At 39.3% G+C, this 20,020-nt stretch overlaps 1 protein-coding gene and 1 pseudogene across 2 annotated transcripts in view; both read right to left on the minus strand.

The window, feature by feature from the left end:
• Positions 1-4,305: 4,305 nt before the first annotated feature.
• Positions 4,306-20,020, minus strand: part of FREM2 (FRAS1 related extracellular matrix 2) — a 208,379-nt gene continuing 192,664 nt past the window's right edge. For both annotated transcript variants that reach the window (XM_060194905.1, XM_060194904.1), the window contains exons 17-24: positions 18,744-18,936; positions 14,077-14,181; positions 11,764-11,891; positions 11,543-11,677; positions 9,555-9,681; positions 8,122-8,309; positions 7,819-7,965; positions 4,306-5,776 (exon numbers count right to left, since the gene is read on the minus strand). In XM_060194905.1, coding sequence (XP_060050888.1) covers positions 5,264-5,776; positions 7,819-7,965; positions 8,122-8,309; positions 9,555-9,681; positions 11,543-11,677; positions 11,764-11,891; positions 14,077-14,181; positions 18,744-18,936 — 1,536 coding nt within the window. In that variant the 3' untranslated portion in view covers positions 4,306-5,263. The remainder of the gene's footprint in view (positions 5,777-7,818; positions 7,966-8,121; positions 8,310-9,554; positions 9,682-11,542; positions 11,678-11,763; positions 11,892-14,076; positions 14,182-18,743; positions 18,937-20,020) is intronic.
• LOC132539296 (cytochrome c, somatic-like) lies at positions 15,569-16,742 on the minus strand (annotated as a pseudogene).

The raw sequence follows: 20,020 nt of genomic DNA on the forward strand, positions 1-20,020 counted from the left end.
ATGGGCTTCATTTATATTAAATGTGTGATATACTTGGAAGGAAAACTTGGTTGTTATTATGAAACACAGTGGTAGAAAGAATAATTTTAGATATGATTGAAGACTGAATGGCTTCAACTTATTTGCACAATTGAATTTCCAAGAATAAACTCCCACATCTAGCAAGCATGCGGTATTCTAGTAAATGGATGACAAGTCAAGACTGCTCGTTTTTAAAAAGTTCCCATGGGAAAATCACAGAGGCTATTAAGTTCTGCAAATAATTCCACTACACATAGTCACTCAGTGGCCAGATAAATATAAATGTACTCAGTGCCTGGAGCCACTTGGGAAGGAAGCCGGCCCTTAACACAATTATAAAACACACAACTCCTTACCACAACAAAAGTTTGCTTTTCTAGACAAAAGAGTTTTTAAAAATAATCTTGCCCAAAACTTAAATACCTACAGCAAGGCACTGCACTGTGTTTGTTTTTGCAATGTGCTTAATTGGGATTCTTTTAGAAGTGATCTTTTATTTTTTGTAGTAATTGGCTGTGTTTTAAGAAATTTTTATTACAATACCCTTTATTTAAAATGTTAATTAAAATTATTTTCTCTTTTTTCTCCTTTTTTAAGTCACAGTAGTAATGATCATTGTGTGAGAGAATTACCCTCATACTAAAAAAATAAATATCTGTTTTAAGAAATCTCTTGGAGTATTTAATCATGTAACCAGTGTAGGCTGCATCTGGATAATAATGAAAGAACATTGTGCATTTCATAATTATTTTAGAACTTCATTCATGTTAACACTTTAATGCTACTTTTTGCCAAGTATTTCATTGCCAAATATTCAGTGATCCAAAGCTACTTTATATATGTGACCTTTAACCTCTATTCTTATTCAATTAAATGTTTAAAGGGATATTTTTCACATCTTTAGTGTCAATGTTGAATCTCCACAAAGAGCAAACCAAGGCACAGATTGTGATCAAATTATGCAATGCGACGCTTTTGATCCTTCCGCACGAAGCTCTGCTTTCCTTTTATCCAGAGTTTGGCATTTTATAAAAAGGATATACTGCATAAATGCTGGGCTTGCTTACCAGACTTGATGAATAGAATGTCAAATATATGGTGACAATACTAATGGTTTCAAGAGCATTAGTAAAGCATTCTGGGAAAATAAAAACAAATTGTAAAGAAAGGAAAAAAAAAACCTGGCCTATCAAACAGAAACAAAGGAAGAGTATGTGATTGCTAGCATTGCATTTTGTTGCTGCTCTTTAGTAAAATATAAATTTGATAAAAAAAAAAAGCACAATAGGGAAAGAAATATCAGGGGAAATGAAACAAATGTAGTTGAAAGACAGGGAAGAAAGCAAAAATGTTTAACGTTTGCAAATTCAATATTCTTTTTTCAATTCTTTTATTTTTTATATTTATTTATTTATTTATTCATTCCCTTTTGTTGCCCTTGTTGTTTTATTGTTGTTGTTATTGATGTCGTCATTATTGAACAGGACAGAGAGAAATGGAGAGAGGAGGAGAAGACAGAGGCAGGGAGGGAAAGATAGACACCTGCAGACCTGCTTCACTGCCTGTGAAGTGACTCCCCTATTTTGTTCTGGGTTTCTTACATTGATAGTTCTCAACATGGTACTACTTAAATCCTTTGCATTGATTTCTATGAGGAAAAGTCAACTGTGATTTTTCCTCTCAACTTTTTTTTTTTTTGCCTCCAGGGTTATCATTGGGGCTCGGTGCTTGCACTACAAATCCACTGCCCCTGGTGGCCATTTTTCCTATTTTTGTTGCCCTTATTGTTATTGTTGTTGTTGCTGTTGTTGGATAGGACAGAGAGAAATGGAGAGAGGAGGGGAAGACAAAGAGGTGGAGAGAAAGATAGACACCTGCAGACCTGCTTCACCGCCTGTGAAGTGACTCTCCTGCAGGTGGGGAGCTGGGGGCTCGAACCGGGATCCGTAGGCCAGTCCTTGCTCTTTTTGCCATGTGCACTTAACCCATTGTGCTAACTCCCGACTCCCTAAAATAACTTTTTATAGTTAATATATATTAAATCACTTAAGTAAGTAGATATTAAGAAAATGATGTGAAAATCTAAGTACTATGTACTTAAGAAAATTATCTGCTTTCTATGAATTGCTTTTTTTAAGATTTATTTTTTTAAATTTCATTTATTTACTACTGGATAGAGACAGAGAGAAATTGAGAAGTTAAGGGGAGATAGGGAGACACCTGCAGCCCTTCTTCACAACTCATGAAGCTTTTTAAAAAAATTTTTTATATTTATTTTGTTTATTCCCTTTTGTTGCCCTTGTTGTTTTATTGTTGTAGTTATTATTGTTGTTGTCGTGTTGGATAGGACAGAGAGAAATGGAGAGAGGGAGGGGAAGACAGAGAGGAGGAGAGAAAGATAGACACCTGCAGACCTGCTTCACCTCCTGTGAAGCGACTCCCCTGCAGGTGGGGAGCCAGGGTTCGAACCGGGATCCTTATGCTGGTCCTTGTGCTTTGCGCCACCTGCGCTTAGCCCGCTGCACTACAGTCCGACTCCCCCTTTTTAAAAAAAATTTATGTTTATTTATTTTCCCTTTTGTTGCCCTTGTTTTTTATTGTTGTTTTTATTGATGTTGTCGTTGTTAGATAGGACAGAAAGAAATGGAGAGAGGAGGAGAAGACAGAGGCAGGGAGGGCAAGATAGACACCTGCAAACCTGCTTCACCGCTTGTGAAGTTACTCTCCTGCAGGTGGGGAGCCGGGGGCTCAAACTGGGATCCTTATGTGGGTCCTTGAGCTTTGTGACATGTGCACTTAACCTGCTGTGCTACTGCCGGACTCCCTCATGAAGCTTTTTTTTGCAGGTGGGGACCAGGGGCTTGAACCTATGTTCTTGCACACTGTAGTGTGTGCATACTTAACCAGGTGTGCCACCGCCTGGCCCCTTTATGAATTGTTTAACAGGGGAGAAAGGGAAGGAAGAAGAAAGAAGGGGAGAAAGAAGGTGATAGGTAGAGAAGGAGTTTTTTTTCTTTGTTAGTAAAGGAGAGACATGCTAGTTTATATACATATACTCTTATTTAGTAAGTTCTCCAACTTAACATGTAATGATCTGAATACAACAACTCACTGGAGAGTGAACCTTGGTATAAATCTGAATACAACAACTCACTGGAGAGTGAACCTTTGGCTATATACAGTGTACAGAAACTGCAAAGATTGTGTAATAGTCAGACTGGAACATTCTCACTACTAAGTCAACTTAAAGTGAGTCGAGAGTACTTGCTCAAACAGGCTACATATATTAAACCCATTGCAATATCATAAAACATCCATGCACTATTTGAAACTTGGCTCATGCTCATTCTTATACAGGTTATGAGGTAGTCAAAGAAGAAGCCAGCATTTTAAAAGCATTAATATTTATTTGATTAAAAAAAAACCACTGGGTTAGACAGTAATTTGTGTTTATGTAAGGTTTTTGTAGGATCTTTGAGTTGTGAGTGATATGGGTCAATTTCCCAGAAGGATAAGACTACAGTTTACTCTTGCCCTAAAGAGAAGAGGCAAGTATAAGATATACGTCCCATCTCCCCCAGCACCAACATAATGTCCTCTATTTAATCATGAGATGGCTGGTTCTAATAGACACCAGTTAAGATGTGCCTGTATGACACGAGGAGAAGCTGGTCTTCTAAAGATCTCCATTCCACCAGGATGTCCAGTTGACCCCACTTTAGCTAGAAGTGAAAGGGAATCCCTTAGAAAGCTAGTTTAGGCAACTTCTTTTTCCCTCTTGGTCTTATTTTTGGTTTGAAATACATTTACCAGCACTATTAATTTTTTTCATTAAACCAATTTTCCTTTCCCGGCTGAAATTGCTTTCATTTTGGTGAAAGTGCATTTCTTGAAAATGCAACTGGTAAACTCATTCAAGTTCTATGGTTTTGTGGAGGGGATGTAAAACAGTGCTGCAATTTCTAGTTGTAAATACTGAGGTGGTCCTCACTGCATCAACTCACTGAGTTGGAGAAGTCAAAGCATGATGCTGTCTTCTAAAGTCAAAGAATAAAAGGGTGCATGATACTAGTCACCTCCAAGGTCATCTCTGACATGACAATAGCTAAGATTCCCATACCTCACCCCAGGTTGGCCTTCTTATTCTAGCTCTTGGATCAAATGCTGACTGGGAAGCTATTTAAGTTCTGGACATTGGTGTGTAGTTATGCTACTTTTGAGGGTTAACCTCATAAGTAGTCTGTCAAATGTTCTACTAGTCCATAAAATACCAGTGTGAGGCACTTTGGTTAAATATTTTTATTTTAATAAATATAACATTCCCCCTTCACCATCTGTAAGGATGTTCAATACTGCAAACACCTAGGCTCAGTTCTTAGGGAACATTGTCTTGTAAATGTCACTAACTCTATAGTGTATCTTTGTTGCCATCAAAATGTTAGCACCCTCTCAGCTGCCACAAGTGTGAGCACCATAAGGCATATTATCATGCAAGAACTCTACTATTTCTTACTATATATCCAAAACATAACAATCTCACTTGAACAAGTTCTTACAGTCTTACCATATTCTTTGGTTTAATTTAAAATTAAATAAGCAAATAAAACGAGGGTCTGATGAGGACGAGAAAGAACTGAAACCCAGGTTACTTTCCCTAAAAGTAACTTTTGAGTTACTTTCCCTCTATCTTTCCTTCCCCTCATGTAGCAAAAAGATGATTTGTGCATTGAGCAACTTCCGGTCATAATTCCATACTGTCCACATCAATCAGAAAACTTGTCATAATAAATCTTGTGTTTGCCATTCTTTGAGACCACCAATTAGTACCTTTCTATTAATACACTGTTACACAATGAACAAACAATGTGACAACTGTCCCATCAAGATTCATACAAATAAAGCAATAACAGACTCCTCTTAAATAGCTGAGAGGGTCTATGAGCACCTTTAGGCAAGTTCATCTGCACTGTGTAGAGAAAAACGCTTAAAAATACTATAGTCTTTGGATCCATGTACCTGTGAATACACAGTTGTGCCTTCGGGGTAAGATGTATGTGATCTGTGGTCTGAATTTGTCCTTTGACACATGAATGACTAGATAATTCAAATCAAAGTTCATGAGTCCGTTCCTCTGAGCGCTTTGTCACAGACGTCCCCAGTTCTCTGCCTCTCACAGGGTCCTTTGGGATTTGATTGTACTTTTTGAGGCACTTGAGGAAAAGGCTGAGCTCCACCTGCCTCATCAAACCTCTGAGCTGTCGCTGTAGTGGCTCTTTGGGGGCATCATGGGCTCGCTGCTGCCAGAGCTCTTTGAGACATCCTTCCTCCTGGCACCCTTCTTATTTTTGTACATCATTGCTGCAATGGCAGTGAGGCAGAGGGCAATAAATACTGATGTGATAGCTCCCAAGACTGTGACCAGGTTGATCTCAGAGCTGGGATTGTTGAGCTCCCTGGGAAGTACGCCTTCAGGAGGAACTCTCCCTGGGGGGACCTGCTTCCTGCTAGAGCGGTCCAGGGCAATATGCTGGATATTCGTTCCTCGGTTGTTTTCAGCTCCGATTTCCCATGCTAGCTGGGGTGTGCTCTTGATCTCTCTCTTAGTCTGTCTCTTGGCAGTTGCTTGAGGCTTGCCTTGACTCACCAAAGAGTGGTACTGGGACTCCACACTTCTTTTGCCTATGCCTCGTGTGGCACTGCCTTTTGATCTTACTGTGTAGATGGTGTGTATGTACCACTCTCTTCCCAGAGTGACCTAGAAAGCACAAATCAAAGGGTTAGAAAAATAAACATGCACTCCAACCTAATACATGACTATTTGCTAGAGATGTTAAAGACAGTGATAATAAATGGCAGTGCCATCTATCTTAAAGAATTAATATAAAATAGTAACTTTGCATGTGAAGTAAGGGCAAGTCTCTGTGTAAAAATTATAAAATACTCCATGCACTCATCAAATCGAGTGTGCAGAGAGATATGTGGTAGTCTATGGCTTGTAGTGAGGTTACATCAGAGATGGAAAGACGTAGATAGCATCACATAGTCTAACTTTTTCATTTAGACAATGAATACATAGCAAGCAAATGACTTTCTTTTAAACTGCTACTCCAATATTAACCAAGGTAGTATTAGAACTCAGGCTTCTGGCTCTAGAGACTGCTTTTGGGTATGCATTGCAGTACTGGTATAGCTAAGATCCCAGAAAATGTCAGTTTCCCATCTTTCCAGGGTGTGTAAAAAGCAAGAGAATTTCTGATGGCTCCTAGAATGCTTCAGGATTTAGAAGATCAAAGACTATAAAAAGTTATTTGTAATGCTGAAAATAAAAAAGTATCCTCCTTCAACTTCTTGTTGAAAAAGTACAGAATAACAAACATACTTCTTTCAGATTTCTTCTTTAGGTTGAATAAAGATAATACTTTTTTTTCATACTCTCCTGTCTGGACAATTTGCAGAAGCATATATTTTTTTGCCTCCAGGGTTATTGCTGGGGTTCAGTGCCTGCATCATGAATCCACTGCTCCTGGAGGCCATTTTTTTCTCCTTTTGTTGCCCTTGTTGTTGTAGCCTTGTTGCAGTTCTTATTGTTGATGGCGTTCGTTGTTGGATAGGACAGAGAGAAATGGAGAGAGGAGGGGAAGACAGAGATGGGGAAAGACAGACACCTACAGACCTGCTTCACCGCTTTTGAAGCGACTCCCCTGCAGGTGGGGAGCCGGGGGCTCAACCCAGGGTCCTTATGCCGGTCCTTGCGCTTTGCGCCACGTGCGCCTAACCCGCTGCGCTACCACCCGACCCCCATGCAGGAAGCATATTAAACAACAAACTTGCTCCCTTGAATATTCACAATTTGAACTCATCTCTGATTTTGTCTTATTTTCCCAGTGTTGCTATGTTTTCCTGTGTCTTTACCATTTACCTCTGGGTTAGGATTGTCTATCTTGACTTGCAGTATCTAAGAATAGAGGTTTCTGTGCTGTGGGTAATTTTTTTTACTTAGTCTAACAGTCCACACGAGATCACTGTAATAAATACAGGAAGTACATTGTGAATAAGGATAACATAATCCCGAATCATCAGACTCAGATTTAGATTTTGACCTGCATAAATGTCTTCACTATACACAGGCTTAATTTAGTATTAATACTTAAATAAAAATTATAGCTAGAGTTTATGAAATGCTCCCAATAGTAGCTCCCTATGTGTTAGTATATTAATATGTATGTTATATATATAGATATAAATGATTTCTCAGATATTTTAGTAACTTGTGGTAACATAGCTATTGTAAGTGAACTTATTTTTTTAATTGTTTTATTAGTAATTCAATATTGATTCACAAAATTACATGTCTAACTGGGGTATAATTCCACACTGTTCCCACCATGAGAGTTCTGAATCCCAAGTCCCTCCATTGCAAACCAGGTTCTCCCAAGGTTGCATATATGAAGTAACTGTCATCTCTACAACTATCTGTCTACATTTGTACCTAACTACCCCCTTTTTCTTCCAGGTCCAGTCCTTTATTCTCCTTCTAACCACATATAACTTTGTTACTACATCCAAGTATCTTTCTCTTTTTTGCCCTCTCTCTCTGGGACCTGATGGAGCTGGAGTTCAGAGCCCTCTTATCCTCTTCCTCCTATCACTTCTCCCCCACTGGGATAGATCAAAGTTGTTTTTGGGGTGCAGACGGTAGGAGTTCTGGCTTCTCTAATTGCTTCTTCGCTGGTTTTGGGCGTTGGCAGGTTGATCCATACCTCCAGCCTTTTATAAATGAATTTATTTTTTACTCACCTGAAACAGTGCTGTTGAGTCCACTTTAAATCCATCAGATCCAGGCTGATTCACTAAAAGAATAGCTTCAGGGTCATCCACTGCCAGTTTGGCATTAAACAGGATATTTCCAAAACTAATATCTTGAGTCTCTGGCTGAGCTTTGTCCTTCAGGCAATAAAGAAAATGATAACTGTAGATAATGCTAATTTTTGCAGGTGCAAAATGTTTTTTTCTGTTTTGTGCAAGTACAAATTACCATAACATGTCATAACTCTTGCCTTTGACTTTCTGTCTAGTTCATTGTTTGACCAAAGCACTTACCACAATTTTAAATCTGTATAAGAGGGATGGAGCATCAGCTAAACAGCCATATTCTGCATTGGTTGGACTATACTTGGGAACGTAGCCATCAGCTCCAGTGCATAGGAACACCTTTTCAATGCTGCAGTAAAAGGAGTCACCGAGATTCTGGACAGGATCCACCATGACACGGCCATAAATTACATCCCCTAAAACAAAGAAGTGTAAGAGTTATTTTTATTATGTGGGAAGGTGATCTACACACTACTGCTAACGATTTTTGAAAGCAATGGTACAACAAAGCACTTCTTCCCTTCCTACTATAACAACAAACTTTAAAGACCTCTGTGTATTTATCTCAGGATCTGATCCATTGCTAGGCACCCGATAAGATCACTGTGCAGTCCAGCTACATGTGGCTGAAGGTCTATGAAGCCTCATTTGCTCAGTCAGTAAGTGGGAGTGACTTCACAACTTCTCTCCTGACTCAACGTTCAGAAAATCTTATTGTGGTCGAAGCCAAGTTCACATAAATTAGCTGATGAGAAAGAAACCAATGTGGTATTGAATAAGACAAAAAATGAATACATTAATGACAAGCTGAATTAACTATTTGACATTTTCAGATAGAGACAGAGGGGCAGACAGAGACAGAGAAAGAGAATGAGAAAGAGATAAACACACACAGAGAGAGGCATGCACCATGTCAACAGAACTTCCTTCTGAGTGGTGGGAATTGGGCTTGAACCTGGGTCATGTACATGGCAAAGTAGCACTCTTTCCAAGTAAGCTATTTTGTTAGCTCAACTATTTGATTTTAAATAAAAATTTAATACAGAGCATCTACTATATGTGCTAAGTGTTTTTCTGGGGACTGGGAATATACTTCTGGACAAGATATATGTATATTTGCCTGGGGCTTGGTGCCTGTACTACGAGTCCACTGCTCTTATGGTCATTTTATTGGATAGGACAGCGAGAAACTGAGAGTGGGGGTGATAGAGAGGGGGAGAGAAAGATAGACACCTGGAGACCTGCTTCACCACCTGTGAAGCGACCCTCCTGTAGGTGGGGAGCCAGGGGCTTAAACCAGGATCCTTATGCCGGTCCTTGTGCTTCATACTCTGTGCCCTTAACCCAGTGGGTTGCTACCTAGCCCCGACAAGATAAATATTTACAGTCTCATGCAGCTATGGTAAGTATGCAACTTGAAATAAATATTCTAGAAAAAAAATCCAAACTTATTTCAAAGTAAAGGGAAGTACGTATTAGCTTTCTCCAACTTTCAGTACCTGGCTAAAGTGGTAAAGACCCAGTTAGATTCTCAAAACTACAAAAGATTAAAAATCCTCCCCACACCCAAACATAATTTCAATAAAATGAGGGCGAGGGCAACAGATACACTTGGTTGTTCAAGCTCAACTCAGAGATGCCTTTCATTTGTAAAATGATACCTTCTGTAAAAGCAACATCACTTTCTTGCCCAAATCCCATGGATCCATCAGACAGCCACAGACTCTTCTTGGAGAGCAGATACATTTGAGTGTTCAAGCTAAACTCAGCTGCCACTGGATCACTAACCTAAAATTAAGTGTAGAAGTCCTTTTAGATGTTTCCAGTAATTTCAGTCACACACATATTCACTGTGCACTGACATGTAAAGTATTAGACACTATAATTTTCATGTTCAACCAAACCAGCACAGGCAAGTGGAAACAAAGTGCCTTTGTCTTTCCTAAGAAGGTAAAATTGATGAGGTTAAATACTTTTTGAATGAAGCTAAACATTATCGTTTGAGCCCACTTCCAAAAATTTATCAGAGAAGTAAAAGACCTGTAAGTTTTGTGGTCAGTGGAAGACCATCACTTAGCATAAGTTCTTGGATAAAAGGTGTGATCACATTTCTTTTAATACATAACGACAAGTAGGTATTTTGAGATAATATTTGTTGTCCTAGAATATCAAGAATGAGAAAAACTATGGAGAACTATGGAGGGGGAATTCTCAAATCTCCAAGGCAGCAGACCACAGAGGATAAGATCATGAAAAAAAAAATAATAGTGGCATACATTTTTCTTGTTGTTTTGCGGTCACCAGAACTTCATTGCTCAAGGTAAAGTTTTTCAAATAGGGAAAGAGAAAAGGGAAAGAGAGAGGGAGAGATACCATAGCACTGAAGCATCCTCCAGTGCAGTGGGGGCTGGGCTTGAAGCTGGGCCCTGTGTATAACAAAGCAGGTGCATGATCCAGGTGAACTGTTGCACCAGCCTAGATAGATACTTTTTTCCTTTTTGAATTTTTTTTTATTGTCACCAGGCTTATTACTGAGGCTTGGTGTCTGTCTGCATGATGAATTCATTGATCCCAGTGGCCATTTTATTTATTTATTTATTTATTTCCCCTTTTGTTGCCCTTGTTGGTTTTCATTGTTGTTGTAATTATTGTTGCTGTTATTGATGTCATCGTTGTTAGATAGGACAGAGAGAAATGGAGAGAGGAGGGGAAGACAGAGAGGGGGAGAGAAAGATAGACACCTGCAGACCTGCTTCACAGTCTGTGAAACGACTCCCCTGCAGGTGGATAGCCGGGGGTTCAAACCAGGATCCTTAAGCTGGCCCTTGCACTTTGCTCCATGTGCGCTTAACCCGTTGCGCTACAGCCCAACTCCCCCAGTATTTTTTTTTTTATAGGACAGAGAAATTGAGAGGGGAGAGGAAGTTAGGAGAGACAAAAAGAGAGATCTGCCATACTGGTTCAGGGCTTGTGAAGCTTCCCCATGCAGGTGAGGCCTGGAGGCATGAAACTGGGGTGCTTACACATGGTAACTTGTGTGTTTAAACCAGGGTGCTACTGCCTGGCCTCTGATAGTCATTCTTTTTTTTCTTCTTTCTTGCCATACTACTTGGGCCCAGTACCCACACTACAAATCCACTGCTCCTGGAAGCCATATTTTCCATTTTTATTTTCTACTTTATTTAATAGAACAAAAAGAAATAGAAGAAGAGGGAGATAGAGAAGGAGAAAGACACCTGCAGACTTGCTTAAAACTTGTGAAGTGATCACCCTGCAGGTGGGGAGTGGAGGCTTGAACCCAGGTCCTTGTGCAAGGTAATGTGTGTGCTCAACTGGCTGTGACTCTTCCCAGCCCCCGTTAGTTATTCTTAAACTCTGGATTTTATACACTGAATTCATAACAGATAAGAGGCATTTTCCCCTATTTTTAAAAAATTCTTTCTTCTCTTGTATTCTCTTTGTCTAATTCCTCTTTTTTTTCCCAACATATAAGACCTAAGGTCATTCCATGGCTGGGGGGTGGGGAGGGCAGAAACAGAAAACAAACAAACAAAAAAAAAAGCCCTAACTTTACACTTAAGAGTAAACCAAGACTTTTTAACAAAGCAGGATCCCACAAGTCATGGGAAAACAATTTTGTGAGAGGCACCTGTTGGAATCGAATGTCCAGGTCAAAGGTGACGGGCTCTCTGGGGTTACAAGTGACTGGCAGGCGGTACTCTTGGTGAGATGGAGTAGTGCACGGCAGCAATTTCACAGTGTAGGTCCCCGAGTAGTCACGTATCTTTGATGAGAAAAGCAGGCATTCATGTTAGACTTGAAGTGCAACTGGAAGCAGCAGAAAAGTAGGTAAGCCCCTCCATCACTTACTGCAAAGTCAGACACGAAGCTCCATTGCTGCTGTGGCTGATTATAGGTGGGGTCACTCCTTACTAGGCGGAGGGAAAATGTCAGACCTGGATGATCCGCTGATATGATCATTGAACTTGTGAAGGAGGCTAGAAAAGTTTCAGTGACAGTAATGGTAGAACAGTTAAAAGAGTGCCCAGTAGGGCCCGGGAGAGAGAGCCATTGATTACACCATATCCTGAGATCCCGGAGGTCACCAGGTCAATCCCCAGCACCATCCTAAGGCAGAACTACACACTGGTTAAAAAGAAAAAAATGCATAACAATTTAGAGTTCTTAAAGTACTGTATTGCGTATTCCTTGCTTTCATTTTTATAATAAGCCTGCAAAGTAATAAGGTTGGCATTAATTATCCTCACTTAGCAGATTAAAACAACAACAACAACAAACAAACTGAAGCGTTACTATGTGACTATCCCAAGATCATACAGCTAGGATGTGTGTCTTTTGATTCCAATTTAGGGCCTCTTTCACTCTAATTCTGTCAAAAAGTTATTTGTGCCAAATGGTCATACAGTCCAGGGCTATTTTTCAGGGAGGCAGAGCAGTGCAATAAAGGCGATGTGAATGCCTTTATTGTGCACAGATGCCAAGATCTGAACTCTAGCCTGCTATCAGTCACACAGCTGGGCAAACCCAATTTATAAATGGAGCCTAACTTTAATTTGATTGTCCACAATTGTACCTAAACAAAGACTCAGTTTATTAGAAAGGTAGAGTTGTGGAAGAGAATAATTAAGACCAGGAAATCCTCAATGTTCCATAAGGGTCAGTTTTAATAAAGCAAAATGATTCTTTTTGGCCCAGTATTTCTTGTAGCCCGGTCTTGTAAAAATACAGTGAACTCTCTTTTTTTCTGCCTGTATTTTAGCCCTGCTCTCCCCTTTGGTAGGGCCCATACCCAGAAAAAGAAAGGATTTTGATGATGATAGTAAGTGAATGATGATTTTTTTCTTCTGATTGGACATGAGCTAGAACACCAACTATACATGTAAACCAGTTTATTAAGACAGAGGGTAATGGCATAAAACAAATACACACACACACATATTTAATGAAGTAATCTTTAAATTTAGAGATAAGCTCAGACATGGGATGTTAACAGCTTCACCTTATTGATATTCAAGGTATAGTCCATTATAGTTACCAAAGTTACATATCTAGTGTTGACTTAAGATAATCAATCAGATAACAAATCTGACACTTCAGTCTAAGAAGTGATTTGCTACTTATGATTCTGAAAGCACAGATTAAAAAAAAATTTTTTTTATGGTCCTGGGGATTGAACCTGGGACTTTGGAGCATCAGGCAGGAGAGTCTCTTTGCATAACCATTATGCTATCTACCTCCACCCATGTGGAGATTTCTTTTTCTTTTTTAAATTTTCTAAATCATTTTAAATATTCATTTATTTATTCATTTATTCCCTTTTGTTGCCCTTGTTTTATTGTTGTAGTTATTATTGTTGTTGTTATTGATGTCACCGTTGTTGGATAGGACAGAGAGAAATGGAGAGAGGAGGGGAAGACAGAGAGGGGGAGAGAAAGACAGATACCTGCGGACCTGCTTCACTGCTTGTGAAGTGACTCCCCTGCAGGTGGGAAGCCGGAGTCTCAAACCGGTATCCTTATTCTGGTCCTTGCACTTAACCTGCTACGCTACACTACTGCCTGACTCCACTTCGTAATTTTTTTTTTTTTTTTTTAGTGAGACACAGAAATTGAGAAGGCAGAGGGCGGTAGAGAGGGAGAGAGACTGAGAGACACCTTAAGCCCTGCTTCACGCTTGTAAAGCTTTCCCCCTGCAGGTGGGTACCAGGGTTCTTGTACACTGTAATATGTGGGCTCAATCTAGTGCACCACTGCCTGTCTCCCTGCACAGAAATTTCTTACAAGATCTAGAAAAGAATTGTGTGAATTCACCACCTAAAATTTCAAATTTTTGGCAATGCACCAAATTAGAGAAGGGGGTTATTGTCACTATTCTTTCTATTTAAGAAAATGCTACTTAAAACGATAACAGTAGGATTAAAAAAATCATTGAAACCATTTTGTATTGTGTCTAAACATCTATATTTTAATTTTCAGGTTTTGAAATGTAGCTTGACAAATATCAACTCCTTAACATGTAGATAACTGCATACATACAATTCATTTGACCTTAGGGCATCGAAGATCCTGAGCAAGAGTGCTAAAACATGTATGAGTATAGCCAAGCTATATAGTTTTTATGGAAGAAAGACTATTAAGGTTACTAGTGAATGGTGGGGCTTACCAGGATGTGACAGCACAAATAAGCCATGGAATTGAGCCACTGTCTTGAAGTTCACAACCAAACGCCCTTCTTCACCAATGCGCATGCTGGTTGGATAGAGAGCACCTACAATGGAATAGTGCATAAAAGTGGAGATATTGGTGACCAGGGACTTTGAGGACTTTGGATTTCTTCTAAGGATGAAATCAGAGTCTATTAATCTCATCTTTGATAAGCATCTGAAGAGGTACTACAAGAGGGATTCAAGAGAGGCAAAAGGAGTTTTGTTTTGCTTTCCTAAGGAAATGAGTAACCAGAAGAAGGCACAGCAATAGCTTACATTGATAACACATGCCAGAGCAATAGAAACATACTGACTGACTATAATAGGAATCTAAAAAAATATTTATTTACTTATTTATTTTTATTTGATAAGACAGAGAGAAATTGAGAGGGGAAGGGAGGATTGAGAGAGAGAGAGAGAGAGAGAGAGAGAGAGATACTTGCAGTAGTTTTACCACTCATGAAATGTCCCCCCTTTCAGGTGGGGATCAGGGTCTTGAACCTGGGTCCTTGAATGTGGTAATGTGTATGCTCAACCAGGTGCCCCATTGCCCAGCCCCAGTGAGGGTTTTTTTTTTTTTTTTTTAAGGATTTAGTGTACCAAAATGAATCAGTAAAATTGAGAGATGACTACTTAGTCAAATTTTGAAGATCATGGAATATATCAATGATGGAAATGCTTGGTGTTCTACAGAATGAATTCAAATACCATGGACTTAAAGAAAAATTGTGTTTTCCCAAGAAATGTAGTTAACCCAGAGTTGGCTTTTTCAAGGAATTTGGAAACCCTTTTTAGCCACTGAGAACCATAGAATGAAGCTATATCTGAAATCATTTACATATGCATTTTCCAAGATAAGATGTAGAATCAAAACATTTCAACAAATTTGGAGTGGTTTTTCAAGAGTAGTCACATTACCTTTCACGTAACTTTAAGAGAATTTCTTTTTATGACAGTAGATTTTTTTTCATTTTTTTCTGAATAAACATTCTCAATTTTAATATGAGGTAGTTAATAATTCAATTACTACTCTACACTGTTACACTAATCCTTCAAATATCTGACCTTCTGAATCATCTGTAAGATGTGATAAGTAGTAAATAGTCTTTACTTGACATTATACATAAATCACACTAAAATGCTTTTCATTCATAAAAGGCAACATTTAAAGACATGGAATTTTAATTCAATTGGCATATTTGAGACCAAAGGGATAAAGTGGATACTGCCAGCGTATCTTCATCCCTCCCTGTTTTTACCCGGCTAAAGAAAACAACTTGAAACAAAGGTCAATCTTTCTTTGTTCTGAGACAGTGAAGGGATTTCTACAGTATTTAATTACATCAACCAGTTATATAAATCTAAACACAAAACCAATTTCCTGTAAGTTTTGAGATGGCATTCAGCATCTTTGAAAATGTGAGCACAAATCCAATTATATTTTTACAAAGAGAAGGGTGATTGCAATTGCTGAACTGGAGTTAACAAAATCCAAAACGCTGATCATATTCATTTAACCACAAGCCAATCTTATTTAAATAAGGATCATCTGACGAAAGTATTCTATTTGCCATCCATGATCTGAATTCTGGTGTGTGAGATCGATTTAAATATGGTACACATAAAAAATATCTATCATGAGACATTTCTATTCTGTAATAAATAAGGGAGTGCCAACTATTACTCATTAGTAGCTTTTTTCAGATAAGCTACCAACTCTGCGCTTTCTGACTTCTTCTTGATGCCAGCAAAGATCATTTTTGTTCCAGGGATGTACTTCTTGGGATTCTCCAAGAACTCCATCAGTGTCTCCTCTTCCCAAGTGATGCCTTTGGCCTTTGTTCTTGTTGACATCTGTGTGAGAGAATCCAGCAGCCTGACCTGTCTATCGCCCAAAGAGACCATGGAGATTTGGTACAGTCTTGTGTTTGCCTCCCTTTTCCACGGTATGACACCGGGCACATTTCTGGACAAAAATTTTCTTGCCCTTCTCAACATCACCCATTTTTAAATCGCTCTTTCCTCACAAGATAGCCCAACGCTACCCTTCACCAGCCAGACGTCCCGCTCTTTGATCTTTTTTTTTCCATTTTTTATTTGTGATTAGTAGTGGGTTATAACATTATATGATTACAGGGTATATACTTCTACATATCACCCACCACCAAAGGTCTGTGTCTCCACCCTCCTACCTTCCAAAGATAACCACCATAGTTCTTTTTCTTTCTTCTTCTTCTTCTTCTTCTTCTTCTTCTTCTTCTTCTTCTTCTTCTTCTTCTTCTTCTTCTTCTTCTTCTTCTCCTTCTCCTTCTCCTCCTTCTCCTCCTTCTCCTCCTCCTCCTTCTTCTCCTTCTTCTCCTTCTCCTTCTTCCCCTCCCCCTTCTTCTTCTTCTTCTGCCTTCAGGCTTATCGCTGGGGCTCAGTGCTGGCACTACAAATACACCACTCCTGGTGGCCTTTTTAATTTTTTTCTCTTCATTTGATAGGACAGAGAGTAATTGAGAGGGGAGAGATAGAGAAGAAGAGAAAAGGATAGATACCTGCAGACCTGTTTCACTGCTCGTGAAGCATCCCTACTGCATGTAGGGAGCAGGGGCTGGAACCCAGGTCCTTGTATGGATCCTTGCACTTAGGATTATGTGTGCCACTGCCCAGCCCCCATCACCATAGTTCATACAGTCTTAGAAATAGTTTGCTTGCTTCAGTTACTGTTATTATTATTTGCAAGTTCGTGTGTATCATTTCTCTAGATTCCACATATGAATAAAACCATCTGGTAGTATGACAGCAGATGTTGAGAAGCACTCACAACAGTATATTCCCCTGGCTCATACTAAGCATTGCCAAGTGTGATGCTCAGATAGGCTTAGAGCCAGATCAGTACTGCATGCACATCTGGAAAGAAAGATCATTACTAATCCTAAACGGGTTAATTCGCATTATGCTTGTGGATTTTGAATTAAGATTTTGATCTGAAGGTTGAAACAAAGTTTTGCAGATGCTCACAGACACAATAAGGGGACTTACCAGCATTGTTCTAAGGCATTTAGCTACAGTACAACTGGGATAGCAGATTTTGAAAATTACATAGTCTAGCCTATCTTTCAGAAGACATTGGGTGTCATACTAGTTTTGAAGTAATGTTTGAGATCACACAGCTGGGCTGTAGAGTCAGAACTAGAACCCAGGACACAAGTTATAGTGGATTTTAAAATGCACTTCCCAATTTTTTCAAATAAAAATATATGACTCTCTGCTCTTTTTTTTTTATTGGTCATTGTCCACGTTTCACCACTCCAGGTCAACTTTTTCAGACAGATACAAAGAGACAGAGACAGAAGCAGTGAGGAAGGTTCCACAGCACCAACATTTCCCCAGTACAGTGGGTGCTGGGCTAGAACTTGGGTCTCAAACATAGTAAAGCAGTCACTCTGCTAGGTGATCTCTCTTGTGGTCCTCATGATTTGTATTCAGCTGGCACTTTTTCTATTAATTTTATAGAATTTAGGGAACAGTATACAGTGTGTAATGTGTAAATAGTTGCCTAAATGTAATTTGAACTAAATAACCACAAAATGTAGAAGTTACATTTCACAATCACATATAATGCACAATTGGAAACACAGATATGATTTAGTTATAACGATGAAATTTTCTGATAAAATAATTTAAAAACAAAATGTGTTAACAGTTGCTTCTGTTCTTTTCAGCGACAGTAAAAAAGAAAAATAATGGGAGTCGGGCAGTAGCGCAGCGGGTTAAGCACACGTGGCGCAAAGCACAAGGACCTGCGGAAGGATGCCGGTTTGAGCCCCAGCTCCCCATCTGCAAAGGAGTCGCTTCACAAGCGGTGAAGCAGGTCTGCAGGTGTCTATATTTCTCTCTCCTTCTCTGTCTTCCCCTCCTCTTTCCATTTCTCTGTCCTAGCCAACAATGACGATATCAAGAACAACAACAATAACTACAATAATAAAACAACAAGGGCAACAAAAGGGAATAAATAAATACATGTAAAAAAATTAAAATAAGGTTTTTCTATCTTTTTTATTGTCTTATTGAGGAAGTAATAATATAAGACAGTTGTCACAGGGTACAATTTCTCATCCCTTTATAATCAGTGTCTGTATACCAACCCCATCACCAACTTAGTTTTTCCTCCACTACTGAGCATTGGGTCCCCAAAATGCACTTAACCAGCTATTACAAATGATGAGATTGGGTTGGAAAAACAGCTCACTTGGACAGTGTGCTGCTTTGCCATGTACACAACCCAAGTTCTAGTCTGGACCCTACAATGTTGAAGGAAGCTTCAGTACTGTGGTGACTCTCTCTAGCTTAAAAAAATGAGATCATCTTTTTTGTCACATCCTGTGTGAAATTTGAAGGAACCACGGTAAGAGCAATCAGTGAGAAAAAAAAAGGATGAAGACAGATGATATCTTCTTCAACAGGTTTCTTTCAGTTAGCATAACACCCATGTTACTTTATAGTCCAATATGTTCATTTCTGAACTCAGCATCTGAGTGAGTGCATAGACCACATTCCATTTATTCACTCACTTATAGGTAGGACTTAAGAAATAAGGGAAAGTACAGTTTTTTTTTTTCTAAATCTATTAACCTACCTTGAAGTTCAGCTTCCGGTGGGCTGCCAATTCCTTCATTCCACAAGATGGCAGTGTCATATACGAATGTTAGACGGAGCTCAGACTTCAAGTCAAAATGTTGCCAGCCTCCTATCCCAACTGGAGAATGGAACACGTAGGAAACATACAGAGGAACTCGAAGGGTCACATAGGACTGCACAAGGTTTAGCACCTAAAGCAATATAATTATACCCATCAACACAATTTGGCATTGTAAATGAGCTTAAGTTTATACAAGCTACTTTTCTCCTTTCACTTACTGAAGATTTTGAGTAACCACTCAGGAAAGGAAATGACAGCACTATTGTCCCACATTACTTTGGAGGAATTAGACAGTTACTAGCAAACTACCTTCCTCTGGGGAGGGGGGGAAGCATGGCAAAATTTTTAATACCAACTGTTCTGTTTTGAACTTAGTATCTCCCAGAACCTCAAACAATTTGTCTGTGAGAAGGAGAGGGATACAGAAAGACACTCTAAGAGTGTGTTAGAAACAACATTTCAACCATAGGGAAAAATGCAGGAATTTGGCAATAGTTCATGGTAACAGCTTTAACTATTAACACACACACACACACACACACACACACACACACACACACACCTTTATCATGTTATACCTGGAAAGAAGCAATTATCAGCTAGTAAAATTTGTTTGCATAGTGATTACCTTGATTTAAGGTGCCAAGCCTAGAAAAGGTTTAGAAGAGTGAAAGCATTGTCTGTAAGACACTTTGTCACGGCTGTGGAATCGGCAGAGGACACACAGATGTGGGTAGTTAGCACTAGTGGTTTTCTGAGGAGTGTTGCCCAACATGTGGGCACCAAAACCACAATACTTCAATGGGAACATTCATTCAGTTTTGTGTGCATCTTTATTTTTCTGGATTTCCCCATCCTAGCTACACCAACATAAGAAGTCTGTGAAATCCTTTTGCAATTTGGAATAAGAATGTGTTGACCACACATTTAGCTTCCCTTCAGGTGCTGTCTCATGAAATGTGTTTCCAGTGCAATCCTATCTGCTTATATTAATGAAGCACTACTCTGCTGTTGTGAAAGCACAGATCTGGATAATTTGACCAATCTGGCACACACTTGCATGACAGGGCATTCCTTTTGCAGCAAGAACAAAAGGGGAAGTTCATTTGCCTTTCTTACACTTACACCTTCGACCACATCCATCCATCACACTCACCCAGGTAAGAGACATTTAAGTCACTGTGCAGATAAGTGTCATTGTGTGTTTAAGAGCA

The sequence above is a fragment of the Erinaceus europaeus genome, chromosome 7, assembly GCF_950295315.1.
Source record: "Erinaceus europaeus chromosome 7, mEriEur2.1, whole genome shotgun sequence".
Taxonomy (NCBI): domain Eukaryota; kingdom Metazoa; phylum Chordata; class Mammalia; order Eulipotyphla; family Erinaceidae; genus Erinaceus; species Erinaceus europaeus.